A 23,731-nucleotide genomic window follows, 5' to 3' on the forward strand; every position below is an offset into this window, starting at 1 on the left:
TATGAACAATTTACATTTCCAACCTGTCGCTGGCTTATCCGGTTCGATAGGGGGCAGCAGTGCGCTCTGGCGGTAGATTGTCAACCACGCACGGTATGTTTTTGTGTTAACAGAGGCCGAAGAAGAGAAGCGAGACAATCTATTCCAGAAGAAGGTTATCGCACATGAATTATTTTCTGAGAATGATGCGGCAAATACGTCGACAAAACACGGTAAACTTTCCTGGATATGTATTTACCAACTACGGCCGCTTATGAATAAAAGGCGCGATGGAGCGCTAAAAGGGGGCAATACGTACACGTATGAGCAAGGTAAGATATGGTGAATGTGAACGCGCGGTGTAAATGTCAGGAACAATTAAAAATGGCGGTTGTTATTTTATAACAGTTTGTATATATGTTACAGGAAGATGTACGCCGCCGTGTACGTCCTGTCCACGGTGACAGGCTACCTCCTCACCTCGGTTCTGCTGCTCAAATGTCCGACTCTGCTGCACCGGAAGAAGAGAGAGAGGTTCTACAGCAGGCACATTTCTCACCGTGGAGGTTTGTGCTACCCCTTAATAAATAGTCAACATTTATAATATTTTCCTAATGCTCTTGTGGTCTACATAACATGTAATGGTGGTTCTTTGGTCAATATTTTGCATAGATGATGTTTTACAGCCCAATATCAAGCCACTTTAGGATGCCTTGTTTTCAAAACTTGTATTTATAATATTCAACATTTACATACATCCATCCATTTTTTTTTTTTTACAAAAGTGGCAATTACAGTAGCGTCCAGAAGAAGTGCACACCAAGTCTGACGCTCTTTTTAAACTTATATTGAGCAACCTATACCATACTTGCCAACCCTCCCGGATTTTCTGGGAGACTCCCGAAATTCAGCGCCTCTCCCGAAAACCTCCCGGGACACATTTTCTCCCAAAAATCTCCCGAAATTCAGGCGGAGCTGGAGGCCACGCCCCCTCCAGCTCCATGCGGACCTGAGCCCGCTTTCCCACCATATAAACAGTGTGCCTGCCCAATCACATTATAACTGTAGAATGATCGAGGGCGAGTTCTTGGTTTCTTATGTGGGTTTATTGCATACTTGCCAACCTTGAGACCTCCGATTTCGGGAGGTGGGGGTGGGCGTGGTCGGGGTGGGACGGAGGCGTTGTTGGGGGCGTGGCCAAAAGGGGAGGAGTATATTTACAGCTAGAATTCACCAAGTCAAGTATTTCATATATATATATATATATATATATATATAAGACATACTTGACGTTCAGTGAATTCTAGCTATATATATATATATATACATATATATTTTTAAATTATATATATATATATATATATATATTATATATAATATTTTTCTTTATTTTATATATATATATATATATATATATATATATATATATGAAATAAATACTTGAATTTCAGTGTTCATTTATTTACACATATACACACACATAACACTCAATCTACTCATTGTTGAGTTAAGGGTTGAATTGTCCATCCTTGTTCTATTCTCTGTCACTATTTTTCGAACCATGCTGAACACCCTCTCTGATGATGCATTGATGTGTGGCACGCACAAAAGTGCTTTCATCAAATGCACTAGATGGCAGTATTGTCCTGTTTAAGAGTGTCACAACATTGCTGTTTACGGCAGACAAACTGCTTTACGGTATACAAAAAAGTGACTGCTGTTGTTGTGTTGTTTCCACGCTGGGAGGACGTTAATGAAACTGCCTAACAATAAACCCACATAAGAAATCAAGAACTCGTCCTCCATCATTCTATAGTTATAACGTGATTGGGCACGTACGCTTTTTTATATTGTGGAGGACCTGAGTCTGCCTGAATTTCGGGAGATTTTCGGGAGAAAATTTGTCCCGGGAGGTTTTCGGGAGAGGCGCTGAATTTCGGGAGTCTCCCGGAAAATCCGGGAGGGTTGGCAACTATGGTTTATTGTTAGGCAGTTTCATTAACGTCCTCCCAGCGCGGCAACAACACACAACTACAGCAGTCATGTTTTCGTCTACCGTAAAGCAGTTCATCTGCCGTAAACAGCAATGTTGTGACACTCTTAAACAGGACAATACTGCTATCTATAACATCAATAACATATACGGCTTTTAGAGAGTGCAGTGCACAACTGTGCACACAACAAGGAGACAAAGCAGAAGAACGAGGAAGATACAGCCATGGCGACGCCGACGACGAGTAAGATGAAGAAATACGCTTTGTTGCACCTTTCCTGCCTGAGTCTGGCGATTAGTTGCAAATCTTGCTTTATTGATTGCTTTCACACAGCCAATCCAACACAAAACAAACTAGTCCCCGCCCGCACTCACGCTACCGCTCCCTCTCTTCCCTCGCCCACACACTCACTGACGTCACTCACCTCACATGCTCACCTATTAAAGGGCCACACACACACATACGCTCCTCTCATAACAGCTTGTAAGTTCCAAGCCGCAGCTGCGATTGGACCTGGATAGCCTCCGGGAAGAAGTAGTGGACTACCAAGTGCTTGGCACTGAAGATCTTCCTCAGGAAGCAAAGATTGACCGGTTTTGTGCCATGCTAGGGAGAGATGGAAGATTCCAGACTCTAATGCATTTGATGAAAGCACTTTTGTGCGTGCCACACATCAATGCATCATCAGAGAGGGTGTTCAGCATGGTTAGAAAAATAGTGACAGAGAATAGAACAAGGATGGACAATTCAACCCTTAACTCAACAATGAGTAGATGAGTGTTATGTGTGTGTATATGTGTAAATAAATGAACACTGAAATATATACATATATATATATATATATATATATATATATATATACATACATATATATATATATATGAAACACTTGACTTGGTGAATTCTAGCTGTAAATATACTCCTCCCCTCTTAACCACGCCCCTAACAACGCCCCCGCCCCAACCACGCCCCCTGCCCCACCCCCTCCCCCCACCTCCTGAAATCGGAGGTCTCAAGGTTGGCAAGTATGACCTATACTAACACAGCGAGGGATGATGTTTGATAAGAAATGATAGAGTTCGAGCCTATTATCGAATCCTCTTATCGAACCGATTCCTTATCGATTCTCTTATCGAGTCCAGATAGGTTGTTGTGTATGGGAAAAAAACACAATATTTGGTTTAACAAATCACTTCACATTCTCTACTGCTCGCTACTATAGTATTACCATATCTGAGTTATTGTGCAGAAATGTGGGGAAATAACTACAAATGTGCGCTACATTCGTTAACCGTGTTACAAAAAAGATCAATTAGACTGATACATAATGTTGGATATAGAGAACATACAAACACTTTATTTATTGAGTCAAAAATATTAAAGTTTGATGATTTGGTAAAATTGCAAACAGCTAAAATGATGTGGAATTAAATGATGGAATGGATTAAGTAAAGAAGTTAAACATTGTACTGATATGATCCAGTTTAAAAGGTTGTTCAAATGAATAGTGCTTACAAAGTACAAAGAAGAAGAATTATGAGAAATACTTTCAACCTTATCGAAAATAAGACATTCTTCATCTCAGTATATTAATAATGACTGAATTAATTACATATTACAAAACTGTTGTATATACTAATTCACAGATATTTTATTATAAAACGGTCAGTAAATGATGTATATATTTGTTGGATCATTTTTTGTTTAGCTATGTTCTGTTAGTTTTGGACTTCCTTAGTTGTTTTGTGCACTTCGGGGGTTTGTTTTAGTCACCATGGTTACTTATGATTTTCACCTGCCTTGTACGCGCACCTGTTGCTCATCAGAGACTATTTAAGCCTGCCTTTTCCGGTCACTCGTCAAGGCTTCATTGTTTGCATTTGCAACAGTTAAGTTGGCATTCTGGTTTTCGAGCGCATGATTCCTGTGCTTAGTTACCTTAGCTTCTAGTATTCCTGTGCTAAGTAAGTTTTTCCTTTAACTTCTCGTGCGAACGGCACGCTTTCCTTTTGTTTCGTTCCTGTCTGTTGTAATGTGTATGATTTATGAGAAATAAATCATCTCATACCTGCACGCTTTCGTCCGGAGTCGTCAGTTTTTCGTCCCAGGAGAACGAACCGCAGCACGCTGCACCCCACCGTGACAAATGACTGAGCTACGTGACGTCATTTCTTGTGATGTCCTACGGGGCATTTCTTGTCAGGACGGGATTCGTTCCCAGGGATTCGAATAAAGAACCAACTATTTTTCTTTACTATAGTGGTCTCGATAACGGTTACCGGTTCTCAAAAAGGGATTTGAGTCCGAGGACTCGGTTCTTTTCTTATCGAACAACCGAGAAACCCGGTTTCGAGCATAATCCCTAAACACAGCTCACTTATCTCGTTCCTTCCACACGCACGTCTATCCTCACTCCTCATTTCGGCAACAACAACGCTTCCTCCTTCTTCGCCAATCACCTTACAGGCGTGCTACGTTCACAACAATGGGAATTCTGAATATCACTCACTCAAGAACACAACATCAACCTCAGCAGGTCATTACAATACTATGATAAATGTGCATTGCCAACCTTCCATCCATCCATTTTCTACCGCTTGTCCCTTACGGGATTACGGGGGTGCTGGAGCCTATCTCAGCTGCATTCGGGCGGAAGGCGGGGTACACCCTGGACAAGTCGCCTCCTCATCACAGGGCCAACACAGATAGACAGACAACATTCACACACTAGGGCCAATTTAGTGATCAACTTATCCCCAGGTGCATGTTTTTGGAGGAGGGAGGAAGCCGGAGTACCCGGAGGGAACCCACGCAGTCACGGGGAGAACATGCAAACTCCATACAGAAAGATCCCGAGCCCGGGATTGAACTCAGGACCTTCGTATTGTGAGGCACACGCACTAACGTATTTGCCTGAGGAGGTCAGAGTCCACAGCAATTGTTAGGTATGATTGTGTACCAAAGGTAATGCTTGACCGTCCATTTTGATGAGTCAGGAGCAGACAGAATAATTTGAAAACCGTCAAACACAGCATCTGCAGCTTCTCTTTATTTTCATGGATAAATGTCGCTCGTTTGGATGTTTGTGGACGCTGAGGGTGACTGTGGCTTCGTGTGATGTGGACTGAGCGTGCTGTCGGCTAACCCGTCAGGCATGTTTTTCACGGTTTGATTGTTTCCCTGATTCGGTCGTCTGCCTCTTCTCCTTCACGGAGCGTTATTGTGTCAATCTCTGGCTGTCTAAGTGGAGGTACCGCTGTAAACGTTACTTGCAGCTCTAATGCGGTGCTTTTATATACAGCTGCATACAATATATCTCTGTTTAAGCCTATATTGTCTTTTAGTACAACTCTATAGATGTGATTTGAACGTGCACGTGTACCAAATGTTGTGCACATGTGCAAGTGTTCAGCCCCAACCTCACTTTGTGTTGTTGACATTGCAGGAGCAGCGGAGAACCTGGAGAACACAATGGCAGCTTTTAAACAGTAAGTCGAACCTTGTAACCCGATGGCAGTAGCTGGCAACATGCATTTGAACAATTTACGTCGGTCCGTCCATGCAGCGCAGTGGATCTCGGCACAGATATGTTGGAGCTGGACTGCCACCTGACAAAGGATGGGCAGGTTGTGGTGTCTCATGACCGAAATCTGCAGAGAGCGACAGGCATCGATGCATACATCTCCGACATGGCATATGCGGTGAGTGTCTTACCGTATTTTCTGGACTATAATCCGCTACTTTTTTTTACCACGCTTTGAACCCTGCGGTTTATAAAACGGTGCGGTTAATTTATGGATTTTTCTTCGCTAATAGCCATAATATTTTGTATTCAACAAATAGTTTTCATAAAACACAAGTAGCGGGAAACACTGAAAAGATCTGGTATTGTTTGTGCTATGGTGCCATCTTTTGGACGAGTTCGCTCACTGCCGGTGCTGCGGGTCTATCGTCTAATGTTTGGTGCCTTGAACCGGAAGTACAAATGTCGTTCCGTCTTTGTCAGGTTCAAACACTGATGACATCTATTAAACAAGATAAGAAGCAAGGAATTAAACAGAGACAGAATTCAATTCGGCTCAATTGAGGAGAAACTTCTGGACTGTACTCTTTGTACAGTCCAACCACGCTTTGGCGCAAGATTGTACGCCTCCTCTTTAATTTGGACTTTCCCTGCTTACATGGCAACAGCTGTTTCTAAAGGACGGGGGTCGTAAACAGCCGCTGCCTTTGGTCACAAAACAGTTCAAAGAAAAGGTGCCTGGAGGGGAGTCAGGCCCTGCATCCTCTCCGCTTTGTAGATCTCGGGTCAAGAAAAAATCTTCCTGTGGATTACAATACATCAAAGAAACCGACACCTTCATGTTGCTTCCCATCCTACACAGTGGAGTTTTACAAGCCTTTTGCTTGGTAGGATCAAAGACAGCTTTTGTCCTCTCGCCGGGAACTCATTGAAACACAAATTTTGTGATAACTTAGATACAATTATTCTGACATTCTTCTAGTCGTCCATAGCGTTTTTACTCATATGGTTTCTTCATTCTTCACTCCAAGCGACATTTGCAAGTTTTACTATACAACTAAAACAATTCATACTTACTAAACCGTCCCATGTGTGATGTCTGCAGGAGTGGGTACTTTCATGCATATGTTTCAGTTTCGTAAATTCACCAAAACGTCACCGTGGATTTATTGAGTCCGTTTAGCTGAATGGAGATCTAGCTTCCGCAGCTAGTGGGTTAATGACGATGATTTCTGTTTTGTTTGATCAGCCATTTTACTGCCGTGTTACAGAGACTGTTTGGAAACAATTCAAACATTTACCAAATCTTTCTGTGTAAATAACTCATTTCACAACGTATATATAAGCGATTAATATTCCTGTACAGCTAATATATGGAAAAATAAAATTTTCTTCTAAAATTTACTGGGTGCTGCTTATATACCGGTGTGCTCTATTATCCGGAAAATACCGTAGTAGGAATTCAGTTTGTATACACGCTCTTAATTAACAATACCCACAGACCAGATACACACAATGACATGGAGGTATGCAAGTTATTAGGGTGATGCATGCCTTGAGCATATTGGGTGTTCTGTGCCTTGCTCAAAGGTTTTGCACCACTCCATCAACCAGTTCCCAATCCACATTGTGTTTTTTGTTGTTTACGGACTTTCAATGTACCGATACAGTAGTGACTCAGTTTTTCTTAATAAAAAGGTACAAACAAAAATGTACCGTATTTTCCGCACCATAAGCCGCCTTGGGTTATAAGCCGCGCCTTCAATGAACGGCATATTTCAAAACTTTGTCCACCTACAAGCCGCCCCGTGTTATAAGCCGCATCTAACTGCGCTAAAGGAATGTCAAAAAAACAGTCAGATAGGTCAGTCAAACTTTAATAATATATTAAAAACCAGCGTGATGTGGGCGCGCATGGAGTCGTATATCAACATGGACGGAGCTGCGTGAAAAAAGCCACCCGGCCTCTTCGCGTAAACTTACCTTAACCACTCGCTCACCTTTTCTTCATCCATCCATCCCTTCGAGTTAGCTTTTATGATGACGCCGGCTGGAAAGGTCTCTTTTGGCAAGGTCTTCCTTTTGAATATCACCATGGGTGGAAGTTTCTGGCCATTAGCATGGCAACCTAGAACCACAGTGAAGGATGACTTCTCATTCCCTGTGGTGCGAATATTCACCGTACGTGCTCCCGTTGTATCCACAGTGCGGTTCACAGGAATATCAAAAGTCAGTGGAACCTCGTCCATGTTGATAATGTTCTCTGGCCGGATCTTTTTTTCAGCTATCTTGTTTTTACAATATGCACGGAAAGTAGCCAGCTTTTCTTGAAAGTCTTTAGGCAGTTGCTGTGAAATAGTAGTCCGTGTGCGGATGGAGAGATTGCGTCTTTTCATGAACCGGAAACCTGTCGCTTAGTAGGAGCCATTTTGTGGTCTTTACAGATGTAAACACACAAAGGAAATGAAACGTAATATCCGCGCGCTTCTTCTTCTTCTTCTACGCGGGCGGGTGGTTGCTTACAGTAGAAGAAGAAGCGCTTCCTGTTCTATGGGGGCGGGTGCTTACCTTGGCGGTTGCTTGCGTAGAAGAAGAAGCACTTCCTCTTCTACGGGGAAAAAAGATGGCGGCTGTTTACCGTAGTTGCGAGACCGAAACTTTATGAAAATGAATCTTAATATTAATCCATATATAAAGCGCACCGGGTTATAAGCCGCACTGTCAGCTTTTGAGTAAATTTGTGGTTTTTAGGTGCGGCTAATAGTGCGGAAAATACGGTACTCAATTCAAATAGAAAACACAGAGACTGAGTCACCAAGGCATTGGATTCCCTGTTTGGGCGCTTGATTCCAGGCAAATGGACCAATTTATTATGCTCAATGTTTGGCCGTACAAAAACGCGGCAAAATCTTGGTGAAAAATGGGGCGTACGAAAACTGAAGTAACACTATACTTGACCAAAGGAAAGCACAGTTGAAATGTGGTTAGCATGTCTGCCTCAAAGCCAGGAGGTTCTGGTTTCAGATCTCGACCCCAACCTCTTCACGTGGAGTTTACACGTTCCCCCTCGTGCTTACTGTACGCGGTTTCCCCCCCCAAAGTTAAAAAACATGCATGTTATGTAATTGGGGACACTAAATTGTGGATAGGACTGTTTGTCTGTGTGTTTCCTTGTGATTTATTGTGCCCAAATTTAACTGCGTAAGGCTCCAGCTAAAAGGATGAGTTGTTGAAAATAATGCTTGACGGGAAAGTTCATTCCTGTGTTTAGGTGAAATGCAGTTCAGCTGTTGGCCAGATGTTGTTTTGTATTTAGTTTAAAAAATGAGGTTCAGGGTTTATTTTATGCAGATATGAACTTTAATCATCCACATATAATTGGATTTAGCAGCGGATAAAATACTTTTTATGGCCCTCATGGAAAATCTACATTTTAACCTTGGAACTTGTATGTTAAAATACTTTTTTTTTCTTTATTACATTTCTAGACATAATGATACATTTGTTAAATGTCAATATTTTGATTAACATGATTACTTTTTCCTGCTGAAAGGCTAGAAGAAACGTTGTGAGGGTGGTTGGTGTCAGTTTTAACTAAGCATGGGTTACTAAATCAATTAATTGAGTATTCAATATTTATTGAAGTGCAATTTTTGAGAGATTGTTTAAATTTGAATTGTATGCTTGTGCACTTAATTAGGATAACTAAACGTTCTTGACCTTCAAGTACAACGATAAAAAATACTAATGAAAAAAAAGTATTGTATTTTAAATTGTTACTTGCAATATAAATATATTTAACACTAAGTTGGCCAGGGTGCATGGGAGTTTGCCCAACCAGTCTACATGTGCTTTGTGGACTTAGAGAAGGCATTCGACCGTGTCCCTCGGGAAGTCCTGTGGGGAGTGCTCAGAGAGTATGGGGTTTCGGACTGTCTGATTGTGGCGGTCCGCTCCCTGTATGATCAGTGTCAGAGCTTGGTTCGCATTGCCGGCAGTAAGTCGGACATGTTTCCGGTGAGGGTTGGACTCCGCCAAGGCTGCCCTTTGTCACCGATTCTGTTCATAACTTTTATGGACAGAATTTCTAGGCGCAGTCAAGGCGTTGAGGGGATTCGGTTTGGTGGCTGCAGGATTAGGTCTCTGCTTTTTGCAGATGATGTGGTCCTGATGGCTTCATCTAGCCAGGATCTTCAGCTCTCACTGGATCGGTTCGCAGCTGAGTGTGAAGCGACTGGGATGAGAATCAGCACCTCCAAGTACGAGTCCATGGTTCTCGCCCGGAAAAGGGTGGAGTGCCATCTCCGGGTTGGGGAGGAGATCTTGCCCCAAGTGGAGGAGTTCAAGTACCTCTGAGTCTTGTTCACGAGTGAGGGAAGAGTGGATCGTGAGATCGACAGGCGGATCGGTGCGGCGTCTTCAGTAATGCGGACGCTGTATCGATCCGTTGTGGTGAAGAAGGAGCTGAGCCGGAAGGCAAAGCTCTCAATTTACCGGTCGATCTACGTTCCCATCCTCACCTATGGTCATGAGCTTTGGGTTATGACCGAAAGAACAAGATCACGGGTACAAGCGGCCGAAATGAGTTTCCTCCGCCGGGTGGCGGGGCTCTCCCTTAGCGATAGGGTGAGAAGCTCTGTCATCCGGGGGAAGCTCAAAGTAAAGCCGCTGCTCCTCCACATCGAGAGGAGCCAGATGAGGTGGTTCGGGCATCTGGTCAGGATGCCACCCGAGCGCCTCCCTAGGGAGGTGTTTAGGGCACGTCCGACCGGTAGGAGGCCACGAGGAAGACCCAGGACACGTTGGGAAGACTATGTCTCCCGGCTGGCCTGGGAACGCCTCGGGATCACCCGGGAGGAGCTGGACGAAGTGGCTGGGGAGAGGGAAGTCTGGGCTTCCCTGCTTAGGCTGCTGCCCCCGCGACCCGACCTCGGATAAGCGGAAGAAGATGGATGGATGGATGGATGGATGGATGGATGGATAAGTTGGCCCTAGTGTGTAAACGTGAATGTTGTCTGTCTATCTGTGACCTGACAGACACAAACGGTAAAAAATGTATGAATGAATGGATACAATATTTTATTAGTGCTTAATTTAGTCACAATGTTGACAAAAATATCGTTTTATGGCAATAATTAGTGGGGACAAATGTTGTCCAGCAAAATTTTGTCATTGGCCCAGTCCTAGTTTCAAATTAAAATGGCTAAAAATTAGATTTTTATGACATACAGCAGCTTGCTTTATCAAGGACGATTGTACCTTATGTGGTATTTATTGTGTTGTCATTTGTGAGTCAACTGTTTAAATATAATGGCAGTCATTATTATAACTCGGGAGGAGCAGCACCGACCCTGCCCCCCTCTACATCAACGGCGAGCGTGTAGAGGGGGTCCACACCTTCAGGTACCTTGGAGTCCACATCTCTAATGACTTCTCCTGGACAGTCAACACCACATCAATCATCAAGAAGGCTCAGCAGCGGCTACACTTCCTTAGAGTCCTCGGGAAGTACAACCTGAAGCCTGACCTGCTGCTGACCTTCTACCGCTCGTCCATCGAGAGCCTGCTGACCTACTGTATTACGGTATGGTACGGCAGCTGCACTGCAGCAGACAGGGAGAGGCTGCAAAGAGTGGTCAAGACGGCTCAGAAGATCATCGGCCGCCCTCTCCCCTCTCTGACGGACATCTACACCTCCCGCTGCCTCAACAGAGCCAGTGCCATCATCAAGGACAGCACTCACCCTGGCTCTGACCTGTTCCACCTGCTGCCCTCTGGGAAGCGCTACAGGTGCATTAAAACCAAAACAAACAGGCTAAAGAACAGCTTCTTCCCCAGGGCCATAACCATCCTGAACGGACTGCCCCATTGTCCCTCATAACTGCCTTCTCTTCGGTGCAATAACCCATTCCACCAACCACCCTGTTTTTGTTTTGTTTTTGTTTGTTTTTTTCATGTATATATTCATTTCATACCATATTCATTGCACTTCTACATTTTTTATATTTTTGATATATTTGCACATTGTTTTTCTAGCATGCACACATCGCACTGTATGGAATGGCCTCAATCTCGTTACCTTGCGTAATGACAATAAAGCTGATTCTGATTCTGATTCTGATTCTGATAACGCTTTGAACATTTCACATCACGGTTATTGTGACCAAAACTATCACGGTTATCGCGGTATTGTTGAGTGTGCTGCAAAAAGTACTTTTACGCACTGAAATCTTTTGACCAAGTTATAATTGTTTTAAAATAACTAACAAATTGTTAGAAAAGCCACTATTTTGCATTTCTTATGCCTCACTCATAGTGTTTTAGTCTTAGTATATGATCTATTTTAATGGCTACGCTTTTATTGTTTTGAATATTGGTTTGTACTCTAGCACTTTCAGATATATTTAAATGAACGATGCATAACAAAATCTTTATTTATATATATATATATATATATATATATATATATATATATAATGATGATTATTTTTGGCAGGTGTTGTGGCATCCTACTTTGTTTAGTGGTCCTTAAACGCATTGTAAAAAACAACTACGTCTTGAACGTCTTTGAGTATAGAACAGAGGTGGCAGGAGATACAAATAATTGTTATTGTGACATCTAGTCGGCAGATTTAGAACAGCAGTGTCTTTCGTTAAAAATTACAGCTCTTTTTTTATATTTGGCAAACTCATCTCGCAGGCTTGACAAAACCTGTTCGCGAGTCTAACGTTTGGCACCCCTGGTATAGAACGATCACTCTGTCCTGAGAGAGCACAGCTTGTAGGTTCAATGTGCATAGTTGCTCAGACAGCAATTTCTTTAGACGTTAATGTCCCTTGTTTTTATGTTAGCATTTAAGCTAGCGAGTTCAAAGTGCATTTATCAATCAGTTTTTCCATCATTTTAATTTAAAACAGTAATACCACGGTTATCATTAATACCGTTTATAGTTACATCCCTAGTAACGACAAACAATTTCTTTCTAAATCTCGATTACGTCACAATAAATGCTTCTTTTCAAGGTTGACAATTATTCACTCTCCACTGCCATATTTGAACTTGCCTCTCCACTAGTGTGTATCTTTGAACTGTTGTCCACTGTTTGCTCTGTGCAGGAGTTGCCTCCTTACCGCTGCAAGCTGGGTGTAACCTTTGAATGGGGTAAGTATCTGCAGCTAGCGCCCTCACGTGTACACTCCCCCGCAAACTGTATCCATTAGTCCGACACGGGTGAAACGATAAGCGCTGCCGCAGAGTCTGTCGGATAATTGCAACCATTTGTGTATTGCAAGGAGTGGCCTTGAGAAGTTGTCGCGGTGCGTGTCACCTGACGCTCTTATCAACTCACTGTCCTTGTGTGCGCAGAGTGTTTCTGCGAGGGCGGCGAGGATAAACGCATACCTCTGCTCAAGGACGTTTTTGAAGCCTTTCCTCAAACCCCTGTCAACATTGACATCAAGGTCAATGACGACACACTCATCAAAAAGGTGTGTGTATGATGATGATTTTCTCCCAGCAGACATTGTTATTTCTGCAGATTATTTTTTGATCGCGTTTGTGCGGCAGGTGTCTGAGCTGGTCTGCAATTACAACAGAGAGCATCTCACAGTCTGGGGCAACGCCAGCAACCAGATTGTCAAGAAGTGTTTCAAAGAGGTATGTTTGTTACGCTTCATACGTTTCTGCATCACCCGTATTGTAAGACCATCTTATGCGCTTGTTTTCCAGAACCCTCGCATTCCAGTGTTGTTCAGCTTTCCTAGAGTGTTGCTGTTGTTGGGCCTCTTCTATACCGGCCTTCTGCCCTTTGTGCCCTTAAAGGAACAGTTCCTGGAGATCCCAATGCCCACTATTCTTACCAAGTAAGTTGCACAATGTCTAGTTGGACATTGGTCATATCAGTAAAAACACATACCAGAAGCAGACAGCAGCAGTCAACAAATACGTATGGATTGTATTAGGTCAAAGAGTAGGCTATTTTTTACTCAAAGTATCCTTGGGTTCATTGTGCACATGTGTGAGTGAGGACACTGAACATGGAGTTAAGTGCACACCCTCCTTTTTGCTCTACACTTCCCTGTCCCTTTAAGGCCCTCTCTCAGATGGACATGCCCAGAAAATGGCACTTTTCCCTAACCTGACTGGTTGATTGATTGACTGATTGAAACGTTTATTAGTAGATTGCACAGTACAGTACATATTCCGTACAATTGACCACTAAATGGTAACACCCGAATAAGTTTTTCAACTTCCATCCATCCATCCATTTTCTACCGCTTATTCCCTTTTGGGGTCGCGGGGGGCGCTGGAGCCTATCTCAGCTACAATCGGGCGGAAGGCGGGGTAAGTTTTTCAACTTGTTTAAGTTAATCAATTCATGGTAACTGGTGACTCTCGCCAGATCCTTGTAGTTCGCTGAGCTCCACACAAGGATCTGGGACTTCTCATTATGAGATGTATTTCAGAAGGCGGGGCCTTGTAAAAAAAAAAATTGTATGTGATTGGATAAACCACTTGTCAGTTATCTTGAATGACGTGCTACTTCAACCACTCACATCGAAATCAACCCGTGACGCTGATGAGAGCGACGCTGGGAAATCCAAAACAGCCGACATATTGGATAACGACAGAGCAACAAGTTAAGTTAAAGTTAAAGTACCAATGATTGTCACACATACACGAGGTGTGGCGAAATGTGTCCTCTGCATTTGTAATAAATGCCTTCAAAACCGTTCTCTGTTCATCTTTTAAAGAATTACCGTATTTTTCGGACTATAAGTCGTAGTTTTTTTCATAGTTTGGCCGGGGTTGCGACTTATACTCAGGAGCGACTTATGTGTGAAATTATTAACACATTACCGTAAAATATCAAATAATATTATTTAGCTCATTCACGTAAGAGACTAGACGTATAAGATTTCATTGGATTTAGCGATTAGGAGTGACAGATTGTTTGGTAAACGTATAGCATGTTCTATATGTTATAGTTATTTGAATGACTCTTACCATAATATGTTACGTTAACATACCAGGCACGTTCTCAGTTGGTTATTTATGCCTCATATAACGTACACTTATTCAGCCTGTTGTTCACTATTCTTTATTTATTTTAAATTGCCTTTCAAATGTCTATTCTTGGTGTTGGCTTTTATCAAATAAATTTCCCCCAAAAATGCGACTTATATTCCAGTGCGACTTATATATGTTTTTTCCCTTCTACCGTATTTTCCGCACTATAAGGCGCACCTAAAAACCACAAATTTTCTCAAAAGCTGACAGTGCGCCTTATAACCCGGTGCGCTTTATATATGGATTAATATTAAGATTCATTTTCATAAAGTTTCGGTCTCGCAACTACGGTAAACAGCCGCCATCTTTTTTCCCCGTAGAAGAGGAAGTGCTTCTTCTTCTACGCAAGCAACCGCCAAGGTAAGCACCCGCCCCCATAGAACAGGAAGCGCTTCTTCTTCTACTGTAAGCAACCACCCGCCCGCGTAGAAGAAGAAGAAGCGCGCGGATATTACCGTACGTTTAATTTCCTTTGTGTGTTTACATCTGTAAAGACCACAAAATGGCTCCTACTAAGCGACAGGGATCCGGTTCATGAAAAGACGCAATCTCTCCATCCGCACACGGATTACTATTTCACAGCAACTGCCTAAAGACTTTCAAGAAAAGCTGGCTACTTTCCGTGCATATTGTAAAAACAAGATAGCTGAAAAAAAGATCCGGCCAGAGAACATTATCAACATGGACGAGGTTCCACTGACTTTTGATATTCCTGTGAACCGCACTGTGGATACAACGGGAGCACGTACGGTGAATATTCGCACCACAGGGAATGAGAAGTCATCCTTCACTGTGGTTCTAGCTTGCCATGCTAATGGCCAGAAACTTCCACCCATGGTGATATTCAAAAGGAAGACCTTGCCAAAAGAGACCTTTCCAGCCGGCGTCATCATAAAAGCTAACTCGAAGGGATGGATGAAGAAAAGATGAGCGAGTGGTTAAGGTAAGTTTACGCGAAGAGGCCGGGTGGCTTTTTTCACGCAGCTCCGTCCATGTTGATATACGACTCTATGCGCGCCCACATCACGCTGGTTTTTAATATATTATTAAAGTTTGACTGACCTATCTGACTGTTTTTTGACATTCCTTTAGCGCAGTTAGATGCGGCTTATAACACGGGGCGTCTTATAGGTGGACAAAGTTTTGAAATATGCCGTTCATTGAAGGCGCGGCTTATAACCCAGGGCGCCTTATGGTGCGGAAAATACGGTATATAATGCATTTTCGGCCAGTGCGACTTATACTCCGATAAATACGGTACTATTCGATAGATTCGACAAAACAGTTGCAATAGCAGAATCAAAGTCAGCACATTGTTGTTTGAATCAAACAGTCGCTTCGGCGCTACGTAACATCTATGAAATCCCGCCTGGCGTTCCTGATTGGTTCATTATTTTTTGCTATCTTGAAGGAGTTTGCATTGCCCTCGATTCCCAGATCCTTGTGTGGAGCTCAGCGAACTACAAGGATCTGGCAAGAGTCAGGTTAACTTTTCCCCTGCCGTCGCTCACTTTCTCATCACATCTATAATGATCAAGCAGAACAGAGTGGTGTGTATTTCCAAAACCGTCCAGTAGATGGCATCGTTACTCCACGTAGTCCGTGCACTTGAACAGCTGTCAACAAATAGTACAGTGCAGGGTCTACATTTCTGACCATTACATTATTCAGTCCCTCCAGGACTTCGTGGGTTTATTTAATGATTGTTAATTGCCTAAAAAGCTTGAATTTGCAGCAAAAGTTGTGATGTTTTAAGGCCTTTATAATTTCAATACATATTTCAATTAACTTGTGATTTAATGAATTTATAAATTATTCAAATGTTCCTTGTAACCATAATCTTTAAAAAGCACATGATTTCAACAAAAATTTGAAGAAAAATTCCGTATTGCAGTTTTACCTGTTTTATACCACAAACACGCAAGATAGCAGTAAATGCACATATTCAGAGCTCATTTTCTAATTATTGTTACTTTTAAATTCCTTCTAACTAATAGTAGTAATAATGAATTACAATTACAAAAATAAACATCACCAAAAGCTTCCTTATTGTCTGCTTGGTCGTCCACAAGTTGCAGACATTCTCTGTGTATCTTGTACACCTGAAAAGTGTTTTGTCCATCCTAAACATTCATTTATGCTCCAACAAATTACCCCCGCACGTCAAGATCATTTGTGAACTGTTGACAGCGATTGATACGGCTGAATTTTGTTGGTAAATGAGAGATTATCATCACACTTCAACATCTCTATCATGTAAATGCTGCCTCTTTGCTTGGTCAGCATTGCAAGTGTGCTCAATAGCCTTACCCTGGATAAATAAAGATGAAATGAATCTAGAAATCAGGGTTTTCAAAGTTAACGAGTTTACTCATGTGATTAATGACAAAAAAATTATCGCATTAATCATGAACACACTTAGATTAATCTTGCAATTTATTTTGACTGTACAAGCCCATTTACCTTACCCGCTGCTATATACAGTCAGTGATCAGATCAATGCGTACATCAGTACAAACATGAGTGAGGAGCATACTTGCCAACCCTCCCGAATTTTCCGGGAGACTCCCGAATTTCAGTGCCTCTCCCGAAAATCTCCCGGGACAACCATTCTCCCGAATTTCTCCCGATTTCCAGCTGGACTTAAGGCACGCCCCCTCCAGGTCCGTGCGGACCTGAGTGAGGACAGCCTCTCGTCAAGTCCGCTTGGCCAACCAAAAAGTAACCACAGAACACTATACCATATAGGGTTCTGTGGTTACTTTTTGGTTGGCCAACAGTTTGCGTTGTATTGCGCACCCTGACGGCAAGTGTGTGAGTCGGTTCTGAAGTATGACGTAAAGAGAGGTAACTTTGTCACCTCGCCTGGTTATTGACTCCAACCCAGAATATTACACTGCCCATACCTATGCTCCTTCAAAGGCTGTGCTACTGGCTGCAAAGCATTGCACTTTCAAATACAACAATGAGTAGAGAGGATTGTTATGTGTGTATATGTGTAAATAAATGAACACTGAAATTCAAGTATTTATTTTATTTATATGTATATATATATATATATATATATATATATATATATATATATATATATATATATATATATATAAGAAATACTTCAATTTCAGTGAATTGTAGCTATAAATACACCCCCCCCCCACCCCCCCCAAAATCTCCCGAATTTGGAGGTCTCAAGGTTGGCAAGTATGGTGAGGAGACTCCGACTGGTGTGCTGGCTGGTAAATTTCACTCCAGAAAACAGATTGAAAGAACTTTAGATAAAACTGTTACCAAGTTTTGTGCAAATAAATGACGTGCATTCAAGTAAAATGTTTAAAAAACATTCCCTGATGACATTCTGACAAGGAAATTTGCATTTGTGTTCACATATTGGGTTATTTTCTTAAGGTAGTTTAAATAATGCAAGCCAGTAATCACCTGTGATTAATCATGAATAATCCATATTCCAAAATGTGATTAATCTGGTTTTAAAAAATAACCATTTGACAGCCTTAATATAAATACATGTAAACTAGGAAGTGGGGACGCCGTTGTGTTTTTAAAGGTTTATATAGTATATTTAGAAACATACATATACACATAAAGTCACGCATATAATCACGTTTCATCAAACATATTGGCACACTGACAAAGCTTAACCTATTGTTACTATAACAATCTACAAGGTTAATACAGTTCACTTCTCTTTCTTCCCCTCCATTTATCTGCTTTTTTGTGTATTTCAAGTTATTACATATACGTATTGTTGCATTTGAAACAATTGTATTGTTGATAATAGAAGTGATTATTGTTATTGTTCATTATCAATAGTACTATTTCTATTGGTGTTTGTATTGCTCTATCTGTAGTGTAATAAGGTTCATTGTCATTTCTGTGTTATTTACTTCACTAAGTGTTTCTTTGCTATCACTTTTTATATCATATTTGTACATATCCTATTTGCTGATGCTCTTCTGTTGTTGTTGTTATTGTTATTGTTGTTGCTCTGTCTTATACCCCTCTTGTCCCCGCAATTTCCCCCTCTGTCTTCTTTTTTCCCCTCTGGCTGCGCCAAATAATAATATATAAATCCATTTAATCAAGTCAAATAAAAATAAGGCAAAAAGAGAAATATCCCACACTTCTCTTTTGTAAAGTAAGTCTGTACAGCAAATAGGAGCATCTACATCAACTATATGATTTGCCTGAGTGGCAAATCAAAAATAATTTATTTTTATATATACTACATTACCCAGAAGGCTTAGCACTGCAGACAGGAACAGGATGTAGATCTGAGTTACTTGGATGCAGGATGACAATTTTGACATTTGAGCAGTAAAGAGATGATTGTTCCTGCTTTGCCTCCTTTCAAGTAGACAGTGGACTTGTGTGTTTAAAGGTGCTAGGAGACCAATTTGATCGGCAAATATTATGACGGTGGGCCCAAATGTTGCGGGGATTAGACAAAGTTGCAAGGCCGCACATAATTTGTGAGTTTGGTTAAATTTGCATGACTTTAGCGCGACCGTGACAACGCCAATAACTGGAGGTACTGATAGTTGAGTTTGAGTATATGTCTACTTTTCTCTCCACAGACTCCGTGATCCACACAGTATAACCAAAAGCCAGCTCTTCCTCACCTGGCTGGCAGACAGGTGAGGCGCTCGTCACTTCTCAAAGCCAGTGAATTAGTATTATTCTTGCTAATCTAATGTTTTCTCCAAACAGCCTATTGATGAGGAAAGCCCTCTTCCAGCATCTCACTGCCAGAGGAATACAAGTAAGAAGTTATCACTTTGTTTTCTCCTATTTTGCTCTTTGTTGGACTATCGAGCACATCGGTATGTAATCCACCCCCACTAAATTATAAATTTTTTCCCATATATTAGTCGCACCGGACTATAAGCCGCAGATATATACTTTGTGACGAGTTATTTACACAGAAATATTTTGTAAATGTTTATTTACATACCTTAATTGTAAACGACTGAGCAAACTAAACAGGAGTTATCGCATACTTGCCAACCTTGAGACCTACGATTTCGGGAGGTGGGGGGTGGGGGGCGTGGTAGGGGGCGGGGCGGGGCGTGGTTGGGGCGGGGTGTGTGGTTGGGGGCGTGGTTAAGAGGGGAGGAGTATATTTACAGCTAGAATTCACCAACTGGAGTATTTCATTCATATATGTATATATATATATATGTATGAAATACTTGACTTTCAGTGAATTCTAGCTATATATATATATATATATTTATTTATTATATATATATAAATAAAAGAAATACTTGAATTCCAGTGTTCATTTATTTACACATATACACACACATAACACTCATCTACTCATTGTTGTACTTGAAAATACAATGCAATACAATTCCGGGGCAATGGCACCTATCAAATACACAGTAATGAAAACACAGTTGTTCTACTAACTGTACTGTGTGTTATGAGAGTAGAGTATGTGTGTGTGTGGTCCTTTAATAGGTGACAGCATGTGAGGTAAGTGACGTCAGTGAGTGTGTGGGCGAGAGAAGAGAGGGAGCGTAGCGTGAGTGCGGGGAGGGACTAGTTAGTTTTGTGTTGGATTGGCTGTGTGCAAGCAATCAATAAAGCAAGATTTGCAACTAATCGCTGGACTCATCATTCACCCTAAAGTCGTCCGCTGTGGAGACCCACTGCCAGGTAAGGTGAAAGGTGTTGCCCCGAGCATACATCGGCCCTGGAAAAGTGTCTCCCCTGCGCTCTTAGACTATGTTCTCGTTCTTCTGCCTCGTCTCCTTGTGTGCGCACACTGGACTCAGGTCCGCATGGAGCTGGAGGGGGCGTGGCCTCCAGCTCCAGCTGAATTCCGGGAGATTTTCGGGAGATTGATTGATTGATTGAATTATTTATTTCAAACCTGCACAGTACAACACACACTTTTTTTTTTTTAAACATTTTGGCAGGGACATTTATGCAAGGCTTGAAAAGGGGTTGGATGAAGCAGATGCTTATAATATCCCAACCCCTCTCACTCATTCCACATTTAACATAAACAATATAATACAAGAACAATACTATACAAACAAAAACAAGAAAAGCTCCTGTACACTAACAATACAATAGTACCACTGTTACTATAAAACAAGACAAGACGAGACAAAACACACACACACACACACACACACACACACACACACACACACACACACACACACACACACACACACACACACACACACACACACACACAGGCCCAAACACTTTCTGACCATACACCTCTCTCCCATCGCTCTGTGCTGAGGGCATCACTCTCTTTCCTCCTTGTACTTCTTCAGTACTTCTTTTTTAAATAGTCTTTTAAATGTAATCATGTTAGAACAGGTTTTTAACTCGTCCCCTAAGTTGTTCCACAGACTGACTCCACGCACTGAAATGCACATTCATTTTAAAGTTGTTCTAAATTTAGGCAAATATAATTTGTTGTTTCCTCTTAGACTGTAACTATGGTGAGCATCTCTATCCTGGAATAGGTTTTGTATATTGGATGGTAGAGAGTTTTGGGATGCCCTAAACATAATTTGAGCAGTTTTAAAATTGATCACATCGTGCAGTTTAAGTTGCTTTAACTCCATGAATAGTGGATTTGAATGATGTAAGTAGTGAACACTGGACACAATCCTAATGGCCTTTTTCTGCAGAGTGACTAAAGGCTGTAGATGGGATTTATAACAATTTACCCAGACTTCAACACAATAGTTTAGATATGACATAATAAATGAATGATACAATAAAAGCAGAGCATTGGTGTTCAATAAATGACATGATCTCCTCATCATTCCAACACATTTAGCAACTTTTGTCCTCAGGTAATTTATATGAGGCTTCCATGATATATTTTCATCTATTACCACTCCTAAGAATGAATTTTGTTGAACATATTCTATTGGTGTATCATCAATAACAATCCTGATGGGTATTTCACTTTTGCGATTGCTAAAGATCATGATTTTGGTCTTCTTTAAATTGAGAGACAATTTGTTGGTATTAAACCAAGTTTTTAACTTGATCATCTCCTCAGTTACAGAGGCCAGAAGTTGCTTAACGTCGTCACCTGCACATGTAATGGTTGTGTCGTCAGCAAAGAGGATGAACTTCAGCAGTGTTGATACTTTACATATTTCATTGATATACATTATAAATAGTGTGGGTCCCAGTATCGACCCCTGGGGGACTCCACAGGTTATGTTCATGAGTGTAGATTGATGTTGGTCGATCTGAACAATCTGCTGTCTCTCATTCAAGTAGCTCTTCAGCCATTTCCCTGCCACTCCCCTTATGCCATAGTTTTCCAGTTTGTTTACCAAAATCTGGTGGTCAATGGTATCGAAAGCCTTTTGCAGGTCAATAAAAATTCCTAAAACAAATTTGTTTTTCTCGATACCATTAATAATGTTCTCTATTAGATCACTTAAAGCTAATGAAGTTGACCTATTTTGTCGGAACCCATATTGACAATCAGATAATAGAAGAAAATTTCTTCCGGGAGGTTTTCGGGAGAGGTGCTGAATTTCGGGAGTCTCCCGGAAAATCCGGGAGGTTTGGCAAGTATGAGTTATCGTCATGGACCCACTAGCTGCAGAAGCTAGCTCTCCAATCAGCTAAACAGACTCAATAACTCCACAGTGACATTTTGGTGAATTTACTGAGGATTTTGTGAAACTGACACAATACAAAAAGAATGCCATTGTAAGTTAATAATACTAACACAGACACTAGTAAACATGTTGGCATATTTGCTCATGCCAACGACGCTCGCTTGATTACATTACGATAGCACGTACAAATATGCACAAAAACACTCCTACAGACATCACACATGGCACGGTTTAGTATGAACTGTTTTGGTTATATTGTAAAACTTACAAACGTTGCTTGAAGTGATGAATGAAGAATCCATACAAGTAAAAGCGCTGTGGACGGTTAGAAGACGGAACGGCATTTTTATTTCCGGTTCAAAGCTTCAAACAGCAGGAAACTCTGTCACCATTCACCCAACTGCACCTGCAGTGAGCAAACTCGTCCAAAAGATGGCGCCATAGCCCAAACAATAACACACCATTTCAATGTATTTGCATTATGGCCGTCAGCGATGAAAAATCCATAAATCAACCGCATCGTTTTATAAGCCACAGGGTTCAAGCGTAGGAAAAAGTAGGAGCTAAGAGTCTGGAATTTACAGTACTAACTTGAACATTTGGTGTACTGTTTTAACTCTTGTGTCTGGTTCCAGGTGTACATTTGGGTGCTGAACGATGAAGAAGATTTCCAGAGGGCATTTAATTTGGGAGCCACGGGGGTCATGACAGATTTTCCCACCAAGCTGAAAGACTTTTTGGATCAAAATGGCCTTTCCAAGCCTCAGTAACACGCCTTCTGTTTCCACTTTATAGCACATTGTCACAACCTTCAAATGTAAACACTAGCATTAACAGTGAGAAAAAAACATTTGAATTGATTTAATTGCAAATCTTTGATGAATTCATCCATTGTTATCACTTTTGAAAAATGTTTTTATTTAAATTAGCAACATTAATTCGTCCACAAGTTTGCAGGATTTATTTTCCTCACATAAGCACCAGCAGTTGTAGATCACGCCTTTTTCATTTGCATTATTTGTTCCCTTTTGAAAGTGGGTTTGTAAGCACTGAGCACTGATAGAATAGTTGTCTAAACAGGGTTCTACCTGCAGAAAAAAAGTGTTGAATAAAAACAATGGAAAGCAACATTGTGTTTCTACATAAAACCATCATTTTTCACTTTGAAAATGATTTGCATGAAAAAGAGTATTTATGAGCTGTTAACTTTGAGTGTTATGTGTTTGTGATTGTAAAAAGAAGACGCTGTGACAATGATTGATGTGTTTGTGCAATAAAAAATATTTTGATTGACAGTAAAATGAGCGATTCAGCGATCTTCAAATATAAACCACTACTAGAGCATTTTTTAAGTTTTATTTCTTGACCATTGATGGGCCGAGAGCGCCCCCTAGAGCAGTGGTCCCCAACCACCAGGCCGCGGTCCCGTACCAGTCCGCACAAGAAATAAAAAAAAAATGAGTTATTATTTTCTTTTTTTTAATTAAATCAACATAAAAAAACACAAGATACACTTACAATTAGTGCACCA

The 23,731-nt window shown here is 41.3% G+C and overlaps 1 protein-coding gene across 5 annotated transcripts in view; it reads left to right on the forward strand.

Annotated features, from left to right (window-relative positions):
- The window catches only part of gdpd1 (glycerophosphodiester phosphodiesterase domain containing 1), a 51,530-nt gene extending 28,089 nt beyond the window's left edge, over positions 1-23,441 (forward strand). For 4 of the 5 annotated variants that reach the window (XM_061925783.1, XM_061925779.2, XM_061925780.1 and 1 more), the window contains 10 exons: positions 406-545; positions 5,419-5,461; positions 5,539-5,674; positions 12,613-12,658; positions 12,863-12,984; positions 13,064-13,153; positions 13,226-13,359; positions 19,159-19,218; positions 19,292-19,343; positions 22,836-23,441. In XM_061925783.1, coding sequence (XP_061781767.1) covers positions 410-545; positions 5,419-5,461; positions 5,539-5,674; positions 12,613-12,658; positions 12,863-12,984; positions 13,064-13,153; positions 13,226-13,359; positions 19,159-19,218; positions 19,292-19,343; positions 22,836-22,970 — 954 coding nt within the window. In that variant the 5' untranslated portion in view covers positions 406-409 and the 3' untranslated portion in view covers positions 22,971-23,441. Of the gene's footprint in view, positions 1-100; positions 312-405; positions 546-5,418; positions 5,462-5,538; positions 5,675-12,612; positions 12,659-12,862; positions 12,985-13,063; positions 13,154-13,225; positions 13,360-19,158; positions 19,219-19,291; positions 19,344-22,835 lie in introns of those variants that run through there. The other variant, XM_061925781.1, reaches the window with a different exon arrangement.
- Positions 23,442-23,731: the final 290 nt, after the last annotated feature.

This window comes from Nerophis lumbriciformis, linkage group LG30 (genome assembly GCF_033978685.3).
Source record: "Nerophis lumbriciformis linkage group LG30, RoL_Nlum_v2.1, whole genome shotgun sequence".
Lineage (NCBI taxonomy): Eukaryota > Metazoa > Chordata > Actinopteri > Syngnathiformes > Syngnathidae > Nerophis > Nerophis lumbriciformis.